The 22,384-nt window shown below is 37.4% G+C and overlaps 1 protein-coding gene across 1 annotated transcript; it reads left to right on the top strand.

The window, feature by feature from the left end:
- The first annotated feature begins 508 nt into the window (after positions 1-508).
- si:cabz01074944.1 (uncharacterized) lies at positions 509-19,372 on the top strand. Its single transcript, XM_049482223.1, has 7 exons — positions 509-778; positions 2,710-3,036; positions 13,159-13,422; positions 14,626-14,748; positions 15,091-15,161; positions 16,805-16,864; positions 17,627-19,372. Exons 1-7 carry the CDS (start codon positions 715-717, stop codon positions 17,720-17,722), a joined length of 1,005 nt encoding a protein of 334 aa, XP_049338180.1. The 5' UTR covers positions 509-714; the 3' UTR covers positions 17,723-19,372.
- Positions 19,373-22,384: the final 3,012 nt, after the last annotated feature.

Genomic DNA, 22,384 nt, shown 5'->3' with positions numbered 1-22,384 from the left:
AATAGTTAACTGGCTGTAATTTATAGTTTTTAATTAAAACAACAACTCATAGTTAGTTATTATATATTCACTGTATACCTGTAACTCTACCTCTTCACAACTTTACAACTGATGCTCTTAAACACTCAAGTAACTAACTCTTGACAAGTTCAGCACAGCTGTTAACTGAAAGCCTGAATTCCAGGTGACTCTACTTCATAAAGCTGACTGAGAAAATCCAGCCAAGATGTGCAAAGCTGTCATATAACCATATGTATTTCCTTTATAGTTTGGATGGCTTTAGTATTAATCTACGATGCAGAAAATGTTAAAATAATGAAAAACCACAGAATGTAAGGTGTGATTGGTAATGTTTCGGTGAAAGTATGCGCAGAGCAAAGACAGTTCTATCCTGAGTTGAACACTACAGTGAGTGGCATAGATAGCTTACAATTAGGAAGAAGTGAAAAAGCCCCAAAACCACACACACTTTCAGACAATACCATATGAGAGCTTTGCATATAAGACAGCATGGTTTAGCATGTGAGCCACATTGAGACACTGCTGATTAATTTCCAACCACCTACAGCAAGCATTTTTAGATTTAGCGACAGCGGACCTCTAGTGTGAGGAAGTGTTTCTTCTCTTCTAAAGCCCCCTTCTGTAGTGTTGAGTCAAAACACTCTCAGACCGCCACAGGAGGAAACACTCGTCAAGACCCGTCAGAAAACAGCAATGACTAGCCTTTATGGATACCGTGTTTTCTACTCTGGAGTAGTGCTACTTGTTTTCTCTTATGGTAAGTACATAAATAATTTTTTTTTATGTTTTATACAGTCAAACATTTATTCAAATGCGATTGAGATGGAAAGTGGACTTCCTTGTTCTTAGCTCGGTAAGCTAAACGCAAGTAGTAGCAGAGTTCGTTCTAAGACACCAAGTCTAAGTCTAAAAAAAAAAAAAAAAAAACATGGTAAAATAGAAATCTTCAAAAATGTTTAACATTCTAGTTTTTAATGAAACTCAGTAATTTTAAAATGATTTAAGTCATTTTAAAGCATTTCTACTAGTTCATTTATCATGAAAATAGGACAAAATATATAGAACAGCTGTCAGATTCACATTTATTCCATATTTACCATTATGACATTTGGAAACAATAAAAAAAAAGATTCCTGTCAAATAACAAAAAAGTGAAAATATCAATAATGGAGATGCAAGGTCTTTGTAGGACTATGATGATTCTTTGCTTGGTAAAGCAGAGGCAGAGAGAGTTCTATGAAAAAAACATGCAAAAAAAGCAGAAATATCCCAAATATCTCCAAAAAGCTTTACAGGTTAAAGAAAAAAACTAGCAGATTAAATAAATAACCAGAAAAGTACTTCCAGAAAAGTAGTCCAAGTCATTGTGATGCACGTCTATTGGTTCATTTATCATTAAAATGGGGCAAAATATATAGAACAGCTGTTAGATTCATATTTATCACACATTTATTAAAACACAGCTTCCAGATTCATGCCAAATGTCAAAAAGTGAAAGTAGCAAAAATGAAGATGCAAGGTCTTGGCAGGACTGAAATGATTATTTGATTAGTAAAGCAGAAGCAGAGAGAGTTCTAAGAAAAGAACATGCAAAAAAATGCAGAAATGTCCCAAATGTTTTATTTACATTGATGTAAATGGAAAAGGACATTAGTCCAAGTCACTTTAAAGCACTTATATTGATTAATTTATCATTAAAATGGGACAAAATATAAAGAACAGCTGTCAGATTCACATTTATGGCACAGTTATCATTTTGGAGCATTTTATTATTACATTTGGAAAAAAATGTTCCAAATGTAGAAATGTACAAAAAAATGAAAAAAAAAAAAAAAAGAATGGAGATGCAAGGTCTTGACAGGATTATGATGATTCTTTGCTTGGTAAAGCAGAAGCAGAGAGAGTTCTAAGAAAAGAACATCTCCAAAATCTCCAAAATGTGTCCAAAAAGCTTTCAGATAAATAGAAGTAAACAGAAAAGTACTTTAGTCCAAGGCATTGTGAAGCATTTCTATTAATTCATTTATTATTAAAATGGGGCAAAATATATGGAACAGCTGTCAGATTTACATAACGTCAAAAAGCATAAATACAAGGCTGAGATACAGGTCTTTGGACAGTGACAGTTTCTGAATCAGAAAGCCAAAGGCAAGTTGTGTCAGAGAGAGTTCTAAGAAAAGTACGTCCAAAAAACTTTGTTAATGTTAAATGGTGGTCAGTGGAACATTTTAGAATATTTTTAAGCATTTCTATTGGTCTGCCAGATTCATATTTGGTCAGCAAGGTAGTCTGTTAATATAAGCATGATATATAATGTTTGGAAAAATAACAAAATAGCACCTGAATGATTTGAGCTATATACAATATAATACACCAATTCTTTGTGCTTGAGTGTTGATATATATATTATATTTTGCATATATTTAAGTATAGAAAATGCCTTTAGTTTAAAAGCTGTAGTTGTTTTACATTGTTTTCATGCTAAACAATACCATCTTAGAGTCTACACTTCTTAATGACTATTTGAAAAGGGAATCCTTGAGTCCTATCAGTTAAAATTTGATAAAGTATTTGCATAATCAAGCAGTATCAAGTTATAATAAAGAATTGATGTGTTTTTTTTTGCCTTGGTTTTCTCTGTATGTGGTTTCATTAAACTTATCATAATAAACACTCTCTTTCCTGTAGGTGTGAGTGTTCTGGCTGAGGAGAAAACACCGTTAGAGCGCAGAGCTGCTGCTGGGAGTTCCCTCATTTTAACACTCGGAAATCCAAACGATTCTGTATCATTCGCACAGTGGAGATATAATACAAACTTTTTTGCAACTTACAGAAATAAACAACTTTCTATTACTAATGTACTGCAGTTCAGTGGAAGGCTAAAGGTGAACAGTGATGATCTCAGTGTAGAAGTGACAGATCTTCAGCTCAGTGACTCTGGAAGATACAGCATTGTTTCAGAAAAATCTCCGGGGGATCAGCACCCAACAGAGACAATCATTCTGACCGTCTATGGTGAGTATTTTCATTCAGCTTTATCCTCAATTAAAAGCCATTTTTTCTTGCTTTGTGAATCAATGCAATGTCCAGAACTCATATGAGCTTGTCCGTAATTGTCTTCTGTTTTCATTGAAAAAGTAAGGCTGTGTCTAAACCAAGTATAATAAGTCATTTTTAATTCGTTTTTTACAAAGAAGGCATTCACTTTCAAAACAATTAATAATTTCAAAGATGGTTTGTGAAGATTTTGCAGTGTGCTGGTTATGTGAATATCTGATTGTTGATTGATTGCTACAATGCAGTTTCAAACTGATGTTTTAGCGCAGTTTGTAAGTAATTGGACAGTGTTGGTTTTGTTGTGCTAGTTGTTTTTGGCTCTGTAAGCATTTGAGAGAAAATACAGTCAAGTCAATGCAAGAGGTGCAGAACACCAGCTTTAATCTAAGTGGGACATTTTTGTTGGACAGTGATCATTCTTAGCTTGGCAAGTCAAAGACAAAGTAAGAGTAGTGGCAGAAAAACTTGCAGAAATCTCTAATATGTCAGCTTTACAGGAGAAAGAAAAAAGTTGCAGGAATTGAAATGGAAGTCCATGTAAAAAATATTCATTCATAGTCATTTTAGAGCATGTCAAAATGGCAAAAATAGTGATACCATCTTTATGAAATACCTGATTGTGAAATCAAACATATTCGTCACGGCTGCAACCCCACAGTGCAATATAAATGGGTGCATCAACGCAGTTTGTGCATAATTGGACAGTGTTGCTGTTGTGCTACGTACATTCATTTTCAGAACATTTTTAAAAACATGGTAAAGTCTGTGGAAGAGAGACAGAATACCAGCTTTAATTTGTGGGCATTATGGGAGGGCAATATGGCAATAAACAAATCACAATATATCAGTATATTTCTGCAACAACAATATTTTTGGAGATGTGAAAAAAGAAGCAAATAAATAAAAACATATATATACAATTCCAGCAAATATTAAATATTAAAATGAAAGCTTTATTTAGTGTAAATATAATTTGAGTTTCATACATTCAGTAGAATAATATATATATATATAAATGTCTGGCTAGTAATAATGGTGAAATAAGATATGCAATGTAGCAGTGCATGCATATAAACTGCAAACAAACAATTACAAGTAAATATAGCAAATATCAAAACAAATACAAAATAGACTGTTTTTAAGAATATCTCTACTATTACATTATGGTCCTTATTTTTTATTATATTATAGTATTGTGTACAATACAATATGGCACAAATCTAGTTGGCAGTGATATTCATCATATAACATGCATGATATTCTGCTACTTTTAAGCACTTTTAGGAAATAACAAATGTAAAATAACAAATAAAAATTAAATACATTTGTACTGTTTAGTTTTGTGCACTGTTGCGCATTCACGGCTCTCTTCATGCAAAGAGAATTATAGCAAACAAGTTTAAAGGGGGAAATAGAGAAGGGGGTGTGGTGGGTTTCAGTGCCCTTAAGATCAACAGCGTAGGCTGGTTCCTCAAACTAAAGTTGGGTAAATAAGTCTGTATAATCTGAATTCAGAAATAAGAGATAGATTTGTAGAAACCTCTATTCAGTATTGAAGTCTCTGCGACTTCCATGGCTTCATAGAATGCATCTTATGTTATTATATTTATTTATTTATTTTTTTTTCCATAAATCATACTTTTCATTTTACAACTAGAAATTCTGGACCAAAGTCTGAAGGTTAACTTGGTTTTGGCTTCACTAAAGAACTTTTCTGTGTCTCCCCTTATTTAACATTGATTGGTCTTAGGTGGGCATGCATTCAGTGTTAACATGCTGTCAGTTCTGCAAGTTGCCAGGTGTTATACTGTAAAAAAAAATCCACCTCACTTAGTAAGTTTGCCAGTGTTTCAATAACACTTTAAGTGTTAAAATATCACTTGTACAGAATGTGAAAGTTGAAAGTTAACACGTGCAGTGTTGATTTAAAACTTGCAAATTTGCTGTGCAAAATGTTGTGCCCATTCCACTGCATGTCAGATTTGGGCACAATACCAGTTCTTTTTTCTTCTTCTATTGTTTAATACAGGATGCTGGCATGCCTCAGCTTCTTGTAATTGGTTTAAAAGCATAAACCATAAAAAAGAGTTTTCACACTGGAAATGAGCCAAACCATGGTTCAGTTTATCCAGGTTAATTTCTTACCTAATTATACACAGTTTGGACCAAACTGAGAGTATAAAAGTTCTTTAAAGGTCACATTCCATCATTTTTTTTTCATTAATTTTAAACAGTCTAGTTGTGGTCTCTAGTATGAATGAATGTCATGCGAGCCGTTTTGTGAAAAAAAAAGTGCTCAGGTGTTTCTATTTAGCCCTGCTTTAGATCACTGAATTACTGGTCTATAAAGAAAGACAGGATTTGGCTCTTGCTCGTGAATATTCATACATGCAAACATATCGCCTCTGATTGGCTAACAGCACTGCAGCAGAAAACGCCTACCTGCCTTCCCCAAAAATAAGTTTTACAGTTCTAAAACATAAAGGACGAAATGTTTATATTTGCTAGGTAAAGCGCCAACCCCCTCCTCCTCCATGCCAAAGATCTGATTTAAACCTACAGTTACTTACACAATATAGCTAATGCTAACTAACTATGTAAACAGAGCTGTTAGCTCCTCCTTAGCGATAGCTTCTTCTGCTCCAGCCCAGGTTCAGCGTTCAACTTGTTTTTCTGAGGATTTTCTTTTACTAGCTACTGCAGTCAGTGGAGGCTGAAGAACAGTTTCATGTGCAGCATGCATGTACAGCTCAGAGAGACATATAGTATTATACAAAGAATAAGAAAAAGTGAATTTTAGTGGAAGGAGATCTTTAATTTTTTTTCTCTCTCAGTGGAATCTATATATCTATATCTATAATTAAGCTCCTCCATTGGGTGAAACATCACTTTACCAGATTAATTGAGAGTTTAAGTCATTATAATCCTATTTTAATGGGTGTTCCGAGTTAAGTTTCTCAAGCTGTTCTGTAACACTAACAATTTACATGCTGGCTGTGAAAGTTAGTAAACCATTTCCTTGTCAGAAATTAGAATCAATTAGGAAAGGAAATCAGGATAAGAATTCTGTGCCAGGGCTCTAAATGGTTTGCAGCTTAATTGAGGGAACTTTTAGCTCTAGATGAGCAGTTTCCATTTTGAGCTTCACAGTGCAGTTCTCTCAGCCAGTGCTGTCGAGTTCTACAGCGGTTTAAACATGGTTGATTTCATAATGTGAAGGTTATGTTGAGAGATAATGCACGATGATACATCACAAAGTTTGCCTGTGGTAACCAGAGTGACCCTCGATTAGTATCAGTTATGGGCTGTTTAATTTGAAAATTGCAGTCTGTATGAGCCCTTAAAACACTGATAGTTTCAGCTGTCGTTTATTTCTCGTCTTTACTCACGGTGCTTTTTGACATTTGTGTTCTGAACTTAAGCCTAACAGTTATAGCCACAGTTCACCGCTGCATAAAATACAACTGTTACAAGCAGAAAATAAAGCACACACTTAAAAAAGGAACTACAAGAGGTGCGCGTGTGAATAATATTTAAACTGCTGTAATGCTCTTCTCACTCACATATTTGTTCATGAATATAGTTCTTTAAAATGTGATCTTTTGATGCCATTGATAAAAGAACACTTAGCACCTGTAGAACCTTTATTTTTAAGAGTGTTTACCTTCTGCTTCAGACAGTTGTCTTAAAAACTACTTCTTATACAGCTTGGGGGAAAAAGAGATTTTGGTATTTATAGGTATATGTTTGAGAAAAATGAACATTGTTGTTTTATTCTATAAACTACAAACAAAATCTCTCCCAAATTCCAAATAAAAATATTGTCATTTAGAGCATATATTTGCATGAAATGAGAAATGGCTGAAATAAAAAAAAAGATGAAGAGCTTTAAGAACTTAAATAATGCAAAGAAACAAGTTTCATATTCATAAAGTTTTAAGAGTTCAGAAATAAATATTTGGTGGACAAACTCTGTTTTTTAATCACAGATTTCATGCATTTTGGTTTGTTCCCCTCCACCAGTCTTACACACTGGTTTTGAATAACTTTATGCCACTCCTGGTGCACAAATTCAAGAAGTTCAGCTTGGTTTGATGGCTTGTCATCCATCTACCTCTTGATTGTATTCCAAAGGTTTTTAATTTGGTAAAATCAAAGAAAATAATTTTTAAGTGGTCTCTTATTTTTTCCCAGAGCTGTATATACAGTAAAAAGGCCCCTTTATTGTTTTGCACTCTTAATAATAAAAATACTACAAAAGGTATATGACTATTTTTGGATCCAAAAAGAAACATTTTTGTAAAACAGATACAAGTTTTAAGAACCCTTTAAAAGTTTAAAGAAGTTACTGTATTGGTTCTTTCCCTGCTTTAAAGGATTTTCACAAACTGCTCTCTTTGACGAAAATGTTTTTTTCTTTGACATTACTCAAAGACACATTGTAGCATCTTCATTTTAAATCATCCTTCATCCATGCATTAGGTAAACAGACATTTTTTTAATGTTGCTGAGATTCCACTTGATCGTTTATGGCATGGTGACTTTAGAATAGTGGGTGCATCTTGTTTCTGTAGCCTGTGGCACATCGCATTTACATCTAATCAGGGATCACCATCATTCTATGGTCTTCCATTACAGTGGTTTTCTGTGATCTGATGCATTATTTGATAATACTTAGCTTATCAACAAGCTGTCGCTTCATAACAGAGTCAACTGCCCGATACTGCTTTACTGGAAGTCCCGATTGTTTAGCCTCAGTGCAGAGAAAGGGCAGCAGCTGCCTCCAGTTGCAGATGTAATATATAGAGTGACCATATGTTCTCTTTTTCCGGAACGTGTTCTCTTTTTGGGACCTAAAATTGCGTCTGGCAGGGATTTCAACATTGCGTAAGATCCTCAGGATTTCTCTTTGACTTCACATCGACGTTTGTTTCTACATTCTGTGTGTGATTTTTAGAGCTTTTAATACATCTGATTAAGCTGTGCTTTAATGGACCAAATAACAGAATACATTGTATTAGCACATCTGTATCAGCACATACAGACATATAGCTTGTATAGTCCCTGTTAAAAAAAAGTATTTTCAAAATAGAAATCTCCGGAACAGATAAATATGATTGAATTAGCACCATGTCTAATGCCAGCTGTGGGTTGGAGGGGTATAAATCCCCCATCCCCAGTATTGAGCTGAGGAGCAGTGGAATTGTATTCTCTGGAATGATAATGATCTATCCAGATGTTTTGGGATGAGTTGGAGAGTTAGGGATGATGAGGAACCATAGTTGTTTTTTTTTCTTTAAGTACATTTTGGAGATTGTACTTTTTAAGTCAAATCAAGTAGTTTTATTATCAATACTGCATATGTACAGGACATACAGAGGATTGAAATTACGTCACTCTCCTTCCCAAAGTTACAACAAGTACAGCAAGATATAAATATAAATATACAAGAATGAAAGACACCAAATGTACAATAAAACAAGGTCACGGATATAGACATACGTGAGACAAAAGGCACATGACAATAGTGCAATAGTTATGAGGGGGATTAAAGATGGAATGACAGTACCATTGTAAACTGAACCTGTATAACAGTAGTGCCAGTGTCTTCTTAGCTTGTGGAAGAAGTAGAGCCTCTGATTTTCTACTTTTACTTAGAGGTGGGCAATATGACAATATTTTATTATATCGTGATACATTTTCTTTTAATACTGAATATCATCACTACTTAAAAGAACACTCACCCATTTGTACCCATCTATTTCATTACAGAATAAGACAAGGGCACACTAGCAGGGCTAGCAGGAACTTCAAGCTACACCAGACTGCTCTTTTTACTTTTTTACTTTACTTTCACTTCAGATACGCTGTAGCAGCAACAGCAAACGCGCTTTTCAGCGCGCTTTTTTTGGACAAGTTTGGGCGATTCTCACTTGAGCGGGGCGTGGCAAACCCCCTCTTTCACACTCTCTCTGTTTGCGGACCTCGGGGGCGTTACTCACGGCTTTAAAAGACAGTCTGGTGGCGCTGATTTCCTATATCGCCCGCAGCTGTGCGCAATCTAGAATCCTATTACATCACTCACACTCGCCGAGGCGTCAGCCGAAGGCGTCAGCTGTTGAGACCCTCTCGTGTGAAGACCAACGCGGGTAAAGACCTGCGAGTCTACCTGCGCGAGTCCACCGAGCAAGGACACTGACAAGGCAGCCCGTCCTACTGCCTCCTAAAATGTGCTCCCAACACATCTCAGTTATGTCCGGCACGCACAGAAGGCGTAAAAACACAAACAGGCGCCAGGATCATACTAACCTGCGTCCACTAAAACAAACCACGCCCACTACTACCTCATTCTCTGTTGGGCTATGGAACTGCCAGTCGGCTGTTAATAAAGCAGACTTTATCGCCTCTTATGCGAATCATCAGTCATTACAACTGCTGGCACTGACTGAAACTTGGATCAAACCTGAAAATACTGCTACTCCGGCGGCTCTTTCCAATTATTATTCCTTCTCCCACACTTCTCGTCTCTCTGGACGAGGAGGTGGAACGGGCCTATTAATCGCTAATGGCTTAAAACATACTCCACTATTACCGGCAAACACATTCAATACATTTGAGTATCATGCCACACTGGTTAATACTCCAGCAAAACTTGCCATTATTGTTCTCTACTGTCCTCCTGGACAAATGGGCGAATTCACGCATGAACTTGACATGCTACTGTCTTCTATCCCTGAGCAAGATTGTCCCATGCTCATTCTAGGGGATATGAACATCCACCATGACAGTACCAGCTTCACAGACTTCCTATCCCTCATGCAGTCTTTCGAACTGGAGCAGGTCCCCAGCCCTCCAACACATAAAGCTGGCAAACAACTAGACCTGATCTTCACTCGCAACTGTGACACCGACTCTCTAACTGTCACTCCTTTGCACGTCTCAGATCACTACTTTATGAAACTCAATGTTCATATTTCAAATAAACCCACAGCTACTCCTACTATGGTCTCGTTCCGCCGAAATCTTCGAGATCTCTCAGCAGACCAGTACTCCTCGCTGGTGACTGACAATATGCCTCCACCAGGCTAATTTTCATCACTCAATGTAAATGATGCCACTGACACTCTCTGCTCCACACTAAGCTCCTGTTTGGACAACTTCTGTCCTCTTACATCTCGAGCCATTAGCTCAAACAAACCGCAGCCATGGCTTAAAAATGACACACTCAGGGAACTACGCTCCAAACTCCGAGCTGCCGAAAGAAAATGGCAAAAAACCCAAAAACAAGCAGACCTAAAAAATTACCAACTGCTCCTGGCTTCTTTCTCAGCCAACCTCACTACTGCTAAAGCTGAATTTTATCACAATAAATTCTGCTCTCTCACAGACTCCCGGAAACTATTTGCTACATTTAAATCACTACTCAACCCTCCGCCTCCTCCTCCGGCTACATGCCTTACGGCTGAAACACTTGCCTCATTCTTTACTGGCAAAGTGGCGGCCATCAGCAACCAGTTTACTGATGCACAATGTAGCAGTCCTACTGCATCCTCTACTGCCCGGTGTCCCTCCACCGAAGGCGTTGCTTTCTCCTCGTTCACTCCTCTCACTGAGAACGAGACACTGGCTCTCCTAACACGTAGCCGTCCTACTACGTGTCCGCTTGACCCAATTCCTTCAAACCTACTGCAAACTATCGCACCTGCAATCATTCCGGCTATCACTCACACGATCAATGCCTCTTTAACTTCTGGTGTATTCCCCACTGCTTTCAAACAAGCACATGTGACACCACTGCTTAAAAAGCCTTCTCTCAACCCCGCCCAGGTTGACAACTACAGACCGGTCTCACTGCTACCCTCTCTCTCTAAAACACTAGAAAGAGCAGTTTTAAATCAGGTCTCTGGCTTCCTCTCCCAGAATGACCTTCTGGACCAGAACCAATCTGGGTTCAAAAAAGGACATTCTACCGAGACGGCTCTGTTGTCTGTGACTGAAGCGTTGAAAACTGCCAGAGCTGCAGGTCAGTCCTCAGTGCTCATTCTGCCGGACCTCTCGGCCGCATTTGACACAGTCAACCATGACTTCCTCCTAACTATACTCTCAAACATGGGGATCGCAGATAATGTGCTGTCATGGTTCAGATCATACCTCACTGGGCGCTCGTTCAAGGTGTCGTGGCAAGGACAGCTGTCCTCAGCCCGCTCCTTATCCACTGGGGTTCCCCAAGGTTCGGTACTGGGACCCCTTCTCTTCTCCATATACACCACCTCTCTTGGTCAGGTTATCCGCTCACACGGATTTTCCTACCATTGCTTTGCTGATGACACCCAGCTATACCTGTCGTTCTCACCTGAAGATCACTCAATCTCTGCACGGATTTCGCAGTGTCTCTCTGACATATCCTCATGGATGAGGGAGCATCACCTTCAATTAAATCTCTCAAAGACTGAACTTCTGGTTATACCAGCAAAACCATCTTTTCAACAAAAATTCTCTATAAGTATCGACTCTCTCTCTCTCTCACCGACAAAGGTTGCTAGGAACCTGGGTGTTATGGTTGATGACCAACTCTCCTTCACGCACCATGTGGCCTCAGTTGCTCGGTCCTGCCGCTTTGCGCTCTATAACATCCGAAAAATTAGACCGTTCCTGACGCAACAGGCCACCCAACTCCTGGTGCAAGCGGTCGTCATCTCACGCCTCGACTACTGCAATGCCCTGCTAACTGGCCTCCTGGCCTGTATAGTAAAACCACTCCAGATGATCCAGAACGCAGCAGCACGTCTGGTCTTCAACCAGCCAAAACGGGCACATGTCACCCCGCTGCTCATTGAGCTCCATTGGCTACCAGTTGATGCTCGCATCAAATTCAAAACTCTTACAATCGCCTACAAGGTGATGTCAGAACAGGCTCCTTCCTACCTGCACTCGCTCCTGAAGGCTTACGCTACCTCCCGGCCGCTGCGCTCCTCCAGTGAACGTCGCCTCGCTTTGCCAAACATTCACACAAAGCAATCCAGACTGTTCTCATACAGAGTTCCCCAATGGTGGAACAAACTACCCTCCACTACCAGATCAGGAGAATCTCTCGCTATCTTTAAGAAACACCTCTAACAAACTAACTAATTCTAACCTCATCTCCTTCTTCCTCTTCTCTACTCCTCTATCCCATTATTTCCCTCTGACCTCCTTTTATCCCTATCCAAAGATGTTTTTCCTTTAAACTTATTTTACATTGTACTTGACTATTGTAAGTCGCTTTGGACAAAAGCGTCTGCCAAATGTAATGTAATGTAATGTAATGTAATGTAATTAGTGCTGTTTAATCCTTGTGCTATCTAAACATTCTATTTACTCCCCTTGTCCTACGGGTCAAAAATCACCCACCCTACCAAAGCCCTAAAATAAAGCAGCCTAATTACATTTTTAATCCTCTAAATTTGTTTCTCCAGAATGATTTATTAAATGGCTGGTGTGATAAACAGAAGTAAGGTGGATGGGATGAAATGTCCTGGACATGAGCAGCTGAATACAACGTTGGCCCTGGAATCCTTATGATGTTTGATTTTGTGTGTATTAGAGAGAGTTTGTGTGTCCTTTATACTTTTTTTCTGGTGTTTAAATGCTTTTATAATTCATGGGTCAAGAAATTACCCATAAGACAATATTTGTACCCCAGTGGTGTACAGCCCACATGGAAACATAAACAAAAACAAAGTATCACTATTTCTAATGATGGGGTGGGTGCCTTTAGGAAAAGTGATCAAATTACAAGTTGGAAAAATATAGTTTAAGGTATTTTTTCTACAGCTAAACATGGTAGTGGGTCACTTTTGACCCACAAGACAAAACTGCTGATGCATTTTGTTTGCATGTCAAAACATTGTGATACAAATCATTTATCGTGAAAATGTCTTTAAATATTTTGATATGACATTTGCTTATATACAGTAGTATGTGTACTTTTGCTGCCCCTGGTTGAGAGCAGGAAAAACACCAAAATGTCTGGGCCTCCAAGAGTTTCAGGACTGCACAGTATGTTGTTCTGTAGCTTAATCATACTGTTATGCTTTACAGATGTGGTTAAGGTGGAGATTAAGAGTGAACAGACTTGGAAAGCAGCTACAAACAGCTGTGATGTTCATCTTCAGTGTCGAGCGCCTGAAGATCAGACAGTGTCCTACAGATGGAGGGGTTTTAAGGAGGAGGATGGAGCTCAGCTGAACTTCACTCTCAAACCAGAAGAGGGAGACGTTACTCTGAACTGCACTGCATCCGGCAGCACCGGAAATGGCTCAAACACGACCACAGTGAAATGCACACCAAAAAAGCCCCCTATAGGTAACCTGTATGAGTCCGCAGGCATGTGGTCTTTCTGCAGTCTGTATGAGTGAAAAAAGATTTTGAGAGAACTAAAGCTGTAATTGTATAAGGAACACTTGAGTTTGTATTTGAGCTCCAGACATAATTAACTGATGTACATTTCAGATTACATTGCATGACAAAACAGTGGCTGGTTATGGGAGATTTATTTGGGTTAAAGATGGACACACACTTGGGACAATAGACTAATTTTAACTCTCTAGGTTATTTTTTTTAAAGAATATTCTTCTTAAATTCACCTTTGAAGCTACTTTTCTATACAGCAATACCTTATAATACGTTTTATATCAAAATATTCATAATATTCTCAGATCTCTCAATATTAAGGTCCTAAGATCAAGTGGTGAAAAAAAAAATTCTAATTAAAAAAAATCTTCATATATCTTGTAAAAGGTCAAGTAAATTGAGTTTTTGATTAACCTTTTTTGAATAATCTCATAAGCAGCTTACTCAGAATTTTTTAGGTCTTTACAGAGGCATCAGAAGCATTTTTAATGTGGGGCACAAACTGTGCGTGTGGGAGGTGGTTTATAATGAATAAGATGCCACATCCTGCATCCTGGTGTATTTTTTAACAGGTTACTAAACACCTAATTTCACCTACCCAATTGACTTAAGTCAATGACTATTGTAGATTATTCCAATTTATTTTCTGCTTCTTTGTAAATAATATCCTTATGTCCATTGTGTTTCTGGGGAGGGAGCATTTATCGCAAACAGTTGATTATCAACCAAGAATACTGTACTGTTACTTACAGTACATACGGCAAGGCTTAATCCTAATATTATATTGTATAGAATAATATTTATTAAATATGGCTTAGGGGGGTTGGATTGGGATTTAAATGTAAAGGGAACATCCCATGGGTTTTCTAAACCTTAACTTGACCTTCATAAATCCTGTTATAACTACCAATCTTTGCTATTATAAGTGCCATCTTTGTTATTGTCTTATAGCCCTCTCACAGTTTATAATGCTAGGCAGCTGTTTAAAGGAGCACATGGCTGCTGATTCTTTGAATAATCCATTGTCCTAATAAGCTAATTTATATCCGAGCCTGTAGAACAAGTTGATAGCTGGGATTTTTAGATGGAACTTTTGTTTGTTGCTCCTTTCCTTATAAAATTAATACTATTTTTGTTGCTGTTTGTCTTTTTAAGGTAAGCCTGACGATCCTAGCTTTGATATGCAGGTGATATGGATTGCAGCAGCAGGAGGAGGCGCTGCTCTCCTTCTGATCTTTGCCATTACTGGATTGACTTGTTGGTGGAAATCACACAAAGGTGTGTTTAGATATTTATCACACACACAAACACAGTTTATAACCAATTATATGGTTTTGTATTTTATAATTCAGCCTGAGTATTAACCCAGATTAAGCTGTACATCTGAATGTGTACAGGTAAAACATTAGAGAAACTGAGCTGTAACACTTGTAACAGTATTTCTCTAAAATGTATATGTCTAAAGGATGAAGCATGTAAGAGTTAGTGCTTTCCTCTATTTGATAGAAGGATTAAAGAGAATATGTCCATTTTTTTAACAGACTAGAACATAGCATGGAAGTGTTGAAAAGTGAAAATCACTGAAATGATTGTAAGTGTTTGTTTCTTTCTTTAAAACAGAGCAAGACCTAGCTGACCCTGGGAGTACAGTGTATGAAGACGTAAATGTTGAAGGCACATTAAGAAAACAGGTAAATACAATGCATAGCCCCGATAGAAAAAACTGCTAAGGCCATTTCTGGGCCAAAAAACACATGATAAGCCTAAGTATCTGTGCAATCTAGGCCCGATTCTCAGTTTATATGTGTGCTAAGTGCTACGTACATTTACCAACACCCCGGTTGCCCAGTATAATAGAGGAATCGGCCCAAGCTGCTTTTGCCAGCTCTACGCTTGACAAGTATAAAGTACATGCGGACGAATTTTGGATGGCCAATAGCCAGTTTAGGCCAATCCCGGCATAAATCACCCATATTCAAGCAAATTCTTCATGCTATCTGGAGCATATATTCATCTAAGCAGCAGTTAAATTCTGCATAAGTGAACAAATAAATATATAAATACATAAAGAATATTTTAATAACCAAAACATGTTTGTCTAAAAACTGAATCCTTAAATATAGACAGATAAGTCGGATATAGACAGGCAGACAGACAAGTTGGAAACTGAAAGACAGACAAGTCATAGACAGACAGAGACAGACAGACAAGTCAGATATAGACAGACAGACAGTTGGATATAGACAGACAGACAAGTCAGATATAGACAGAGACAGACAGACAAGTCGGATATAGACAGAGATAGACAAGTCAGATATAGACAGACAGACAGTTGGATATAGACAGACAGACAAGTCGGATATAGACAGAGACAGACAGACAAGTCGGATATAGACAGAGAGACAAGTTAAATATAGACAGATAAGTCGGATATAGACAGACAGACAGACAAGTTGGAAACTAAGACAGACAGGTCACATAGACAGACAGACAAGTCAGATATAGACAGAGATAGACAAGTTAAATATAGACAGACAGATAAGTCAGATAGACAGGCAGACAGACAAGTTGGAAACTGAAAGACAGACAAGTCACATAGACAGAAAGACAAGTCGGATATAGACAGACAGACAGTTGGATATAGACAGACAGACAAGTCGGGTATAGACAGCCAGACAGTTGGATATAGACAGACAGACAAGTCGGATATAGACAGAAACAGACAGACAAGTTGGATATAGACAAAGACAGACAAGTTAAATATAGACAGACAGATAAGTCGGATATAGACAGAGACAGACAGACAGTTGGATATAGACAGACAGACAATTCTGCATAAGTGAACAAATAAATATATAAATATTTAAAGAATATCTTAATAACCAAAACATGTTTGCCTAGAAACTGAATGGGGCTGCAATCCCCCCACTAATGCCTTTGCAAATCATATATCATATAGAAATTAATCAGATTATTTATTTATTTTGATATGTGCATATGTGTTAGGGCAGGGAGTACACAGATGATGATATATATGAGTTTATTAAATTCAGTGAAAAGACAACTTTCTATTATGCTATATACAGAAATATAGAGCAAGTAGTAAATATCTAGTTTATAATTATTTTACTGCGATAGACGGATGGCCTCTCTATAGTATATCCTGCGTTCTACCCTATGACTGCTGGGATTTACTGATTGGCATAATGCGGTTGACAATCAATAAATTAATTAAAATATACTTTTACGTAAATGTCGCTTGTGATTTTTTTTTGTTTGTTTGTTTTTGCAATTGTAGTATTTCAAATGTTTTTTTTTTATTTCTGTATTACAGAGTATAAATATAGCATCCATTTATGAAACAGTCGATGAGCACAGAATTGCACACGATAAGGTCAGTATCAAGAGTTTTATTTAAGATTTTTAAAGTTTATTTTGGTTAGTCCATTCATTTAATGCATTATAGATGTTTTCAATATAACCCACCTAACCCTAACCCAAACCATTATCTAAACCCTAAATCTAACATTGAACCTGGCATAAAAATGTTAAGAGTTTGTGTTAAAGTTAGATGTAGGATTACATTCCATAGAGAATCACTTACTTTCACCTCATTTCAGTTGCATTTAACAGACATTTAGCTGAATGTTAGTTGAGTATCTACAATGGATCATCCAAATAAAGAATTACCATACTTTTTATCTGAATCTTACCAAATAGATAAACAGAAGATACACACAGACACGTCGGATATAGTCAGAAACAGACAGACAGACAAGTCAGATATGGACAGACAGACAGATAAGTTGGATCGAGACAGAGGTAGACAGATTGGATATAGTCAGGCAGACAAGTCGGATATAGACAGACAGACAAGTCAGATATAGACAGAAATAGACAGACAAGTAAAATATAGACAGTAACAGACAGTCAGACAAGTCGGATATAGACAGAGACAGACAGACAGACAAGTCTGATAAAGACAGGCAAACAAGTCAGATTTAGACAGACAGACAAGTTAGATATAGACACACACACACACACACACTTTATTGATCCCAAAGAAAAATTTTAGTTTCTTTAGATAGTTAATTGTTCAGATTGTATATTGACATTTTTGTGCATGTTTTTCTTTCCACCATTGTCCCCCTCACAGCCTCAGACGCTTTATGACAAGGTGACATTCGCACGCCCCCCTCCTTCCCTCCCCTCCATGCCTTTGCCAGCTTCACAGTACCAACATGTGCTGTGAGGAATTCCACAAATCTCATCTGTTAATATTGAATTTCTCTAATTCTTCTTATAAAATATATTATATGTATGTCTTGTCTCCTTTAATATTTGTGATTTATCATTGTGTTTTGTACTGAACAGCAGGGGTCACTGGTCTCATCTGTAAAGGGCCAGTATTACTGCAGGTTTTAATTCCAACCAAGCAGAAGCTCACCCTGTATAATAAAACAGCTGATTAAAGACTAAGACTGCTTTATTCAAGAGGTGGAAGAAGGTGTGCTTCTGCGTATTGGAATGAAAACATACATAGATTAGATTGTTGATTTGATTGGTGACCCCTGCTGTACAGTTTAATGGATCTGATATGGTTGATGTACTGTAGCAAATGTTTATTGCAGATATATAAGTGCCTTTACTGTTGTATGTAAAGAAATATAAGCAATACTTTAAATGATCTCTGCTACACTACTTGCAGAGTGAAGACCAGGACATGCCACCTCTGGTACATGTAAAGTCACCCAGTACCTCCTATCCAAATCCAAATCCCCTCTCGCCTCCCCACGTTTTTAGATGTTCTCCTATCACGGCTGCAACACCACTTGTGTCAATGTAATAATCATTTTTAGTTTTGAGAATGTTACTTTTAATGTTTCCATAATGCTAGTATTCAGCTAGCTTGGAATGTTATGTGAGAAACTTTCTAATAATGTTGATGCAAACCATTATTACGTCACATGTTTTCAAAACTTTATTGGAAAATCACTTCTTTAACATTACATTTAGAACCTTTTCAGAACAGAGATAAACATTTTTATAACATTTTCTGCTAGCTGGGTAGTCAGCGTGCTCAGAGGAAAGTGCAGCCACCCAGCTCCGATACAGCCGCTAACAGAAGCCTGTGCTGAACAACACCACAGAGCTCCATCTACCCACCCAGAGAGAGCATGGCCAAATGTGCTCTCTCAGTGGTTTAGTACACTAAAGCTACTTTTGAAAGACTCTGACAACAGAGTGTAATCATGTGTAATCATTCTGCTGGCTGTTCCACATGGACACGATTCAGCAAAACACTTACAAACTTGGCTGGGCCTGTTCTTCAGCACATTTAGCTAACCATTCTTAAAGTCACATAACCATGTAAGGGCTTGAAGACTGAGAAATCTGCCTAGCCAATTGCCTAGTTGGTTTGAGCAACCATTAGTGGTGTTGGATGTGCCTGGCTGGTACTGGCTATCACAGCCATCTGTTGGCTGATATATCAGAGCTGGGGATCCAGTGCTTTTCTCAGAGTGTGTTGGGTTCCTAGCGATGTCACCGATGCTGCATCAGCAGCTTTAGGAAAAGAGGCGATGTATGATTTTACATGTATTGCAGGGGACAAAAAACCCTTGTCCTCATTCTGCTAGTGTTGCATGTGCTAGGTGGAATCCCAGTGAGTGTGTGGGTTAATTGAACTGGGGTGGCTTAAATTGGGGAGAGATTTTGAGTAATAATTTTTAGAATTGTGCAATCAAAGCCAGCTTGGTTTATCTACATCAAAGACAATTACAGCAGTAATACTGTGAGGCCTATATCGACTGATATTCACTGTTTGGTTATATTAATGTACAGTATGTATACACCTAATAAAAAGCTATTTAGTTTCATTTAAATAATGTTGCTGTATACTGGATACTGTGTTACATGTAAAGAAAAAAGAACAATGTCACTGTCGAAATGTTTTATTGCATTTTGGAGCTTTTCTATTGGTCAGTTCTTCATCAAATTCTGACACTCAAATTATGTCAAAAATTGAAAAGGGCTGATTTGAACAATTTGAAGATTGTAGAAAAAAAAATCTCAAAGAACAAAATAATTAATAATCATGCAGCTTGCCATCTGATGCCAGAGTCCTGAGAAAGCACAATTGGCCCTGCTCTCTCTATGTGGGTAGATGTTGCTCTTTCCCCTCATCACTCCTAGGGTGATGTCGCTCAGCACAAGACGTCTGTGAGCTGATGTATCAGAACCAAGTCGCTGTGCTTTCCTCCGAGTGCGCTGTGATGCTACTTGGCAAAGCTGCATCAGCAACAGTTCAAAAAGAAGCAGAGGCTGACTTCACATGTAGCGGAGGAGGCATGTGCTAGTCTTCACCCTCCTGGTGTGTTGGGGCATCACTAGTGATGGGGGAGTCCTAATGAGTGTGTTGGGTAATTGGCCAAGTAAATTGGGAAGAAAACGGGAAAGGAAATAGAAATAAAATATAAAATAAAAGCTATTTAATTAATGAATAAGCAAAATAGGTTTGTTTTGACTAATTATGAGCCTGATTATTTGCTGTAAATTTGTAATGTACAGTCCAGCAATAAAAGTGAGTCTTGATCTTCTTGTTTTTCTTTTGGGTTTTAATTAAAACAAATACAAACAAATGTCAATTATGCCATTTTACATATGGATATTATGTACAGACACACTTTCACACATACAGCATGCCACTTTGTATTTTTGTGTCAAATTAGTTCTCACCACAGGAAGTGTTCTGTGTGGTTTAGGCAAGGGGTGGTACCGGGGTAGCACATGCAGGATGTTTGGTAGAGCCCACCGTTATTTTACTTTCATTTGTAAATTACCTGCTCTATTGGTACATGGGCTCACTCGGACATTACCTCAAATTCAGATCCAACACTGAGACCCAGAGCTGCTGTCTAAGCATTAACTCAAACACCAGGACATTTCAGGACAGGCCTTTCTTTTCCACATTATTTAGCACAAAGCTAGTCATTAATGGGGTGTGTTAGCCAATGTAACACACCTGGCAGGTGTGGTGTTCTCCTCCAAGCGTGTTTAACTGTTCAGTGATGTTACATTAGCAGCAGTTCGAAAATTAGATGCACTGAGAAAAATATATATTTATTGGCTCAACTTAACTCAGTCAAGTTATCGTTTTGCTTTGACTCAGTTAAGTTGTAAATATATACAATTTTAGGTTTATTCAACTTAATTGAGTCAAAGCTAGATGATAAATTAACTACACTTTGTTCACACAACAATTGTTTAATTAACTCAACATTTTTTCCCTGTAAATTTAATTAAAAAAGGACCACTCCAAAAGTGTAAACCCAAATATTAAAAAAGCACAAACACATAAAAAAGCATTATATTTACATAAGCCTTCTTTTTGGAAGGTTGTGGATCACTAACTGTGTATTGTTGCCTTGAGGCACCACATTAAAATCTTGAGTAAGTAAATGAAAGCAAAATAGCCACAAATCTGTACAAAAATAATATTTAAAAAAATCAATGGACACTGTAATAATCCAAAAAGCAGTTAGAACAAATTGCATAATGTATGCTGTATTAAAATATACAGTAGTTAAACTGTACAATTTAAATGAACACTCACAATAGACACTAACACTGTTGATTTAACACTGGCAGATTCACTGTGTGAAAGTAAACAGGCTGCTTTTACATTTTAATCATAAGATGAAAGTTAACACATAAAAAAGATCAGTAGTAATACTTTTACAACCTACTATTAGACAGCTTAACTAATAGCAGTTTAATTCTACAGTGTATGTAATATAACTCTTTATACAGACTTTAAGCTTGTTCATTAAAGGTTTTAAAATTTAGGAGGTATAAAAAATATATACATGTATTTAAACCAGCAGACAATTCTTAATCAACCCAATTTAAACTGAATAAATTGGGCCAATATCAACATAACGTGTCTCTTGTGTTGCAAATTTCCTACAAACACTGTTTAACAATACATTTTCAAATGTATATTACACATATTACACATATAGCTGCAAATTGCCACTTTAAATAACTTTTGGTACATATTATTCAGTCATCTTTAATGTAAGATGTTTTTAAACCATATTTTAGGAGGCTTAATTACCCCTAAAATTAGTCCAGTACCCCTTAAAGTGAAATCAGAAATTTGTGTTTTTCTGTGTGTCTCTCTGATAAGATGAAAATTTTTAGAAAGCACATTTAGAAAGTAGATCACTAAACATAATTTTAAAAACAAAAATATAGCACTGGTAATCCATGTTCTCTGGTGAGCACATGCACAAAAAATAATCAGCACTCTTTGATGCTCCTTGTGTGTGTGTCCAGTAAGCCATGGATATTGAGTTTTTTTCCAAAGTAAAAAAAAAAAGAAATTATGGGATTTCAATGACCAGATGTCCTGAAAAAATCCATACAGTTTTGAGTAGCTTTGTGTTTTTCAGATTTTTTTCATGGCCTGTTTGTTTTCTCTCCCATGTGCTCCCCTTCATCCACTTCTGTAATGTGGATCCGCCGGTGGAGGGGAACACTAAGCATGCTGTCCATGATGCTGTCCTGGCTCCTTTGCATCCAAATCGTACCCAACAGGTGTGCCAATGGGAAGTGGAGTACAAAGTCAAAGACTGCAACAAGACTAAGATTAAACTGGACAACGTAAACTAAACAGAGACTGAGACACGTGACTAATGAGACAAAACTGAAAGGACTAGACTGAAAGAGCAGAAAAACAACTGTAATCAAGCAACAAGCACAAACAAACACTTATACAACCTGGAAACACAAAGCACACCAAAGACCAGACCAACAACCAGGGGTGGACTAATGTACAGGCTACACTAAGCTGCAGCATTGTGGCCCATTCAATGATTAGGGCCCACTGATTGGCCACATTGTATTTAAT

Source organism: Astyanax mexicanus, chromosome 8 (genome assembly GCF_023375975.1).
Source record: "Astyanax mexicanus isolate ESR-SI-001 chromosome 8, AstMex3_surface, whole genome shotgun sequence".
Classification (NCBI taxonomy): domain Eukaryota; kingdom Metazoa; phylum Chordata; class Actinopteri; order Characiformes; family Acestrorhamphidae; genus Astyanax; species Astyanax mexicanus.
Note: the sequence above shows the minus strand (reverse complement) of the source record. Positions and strands in the feature narration are given on the sequence as shown.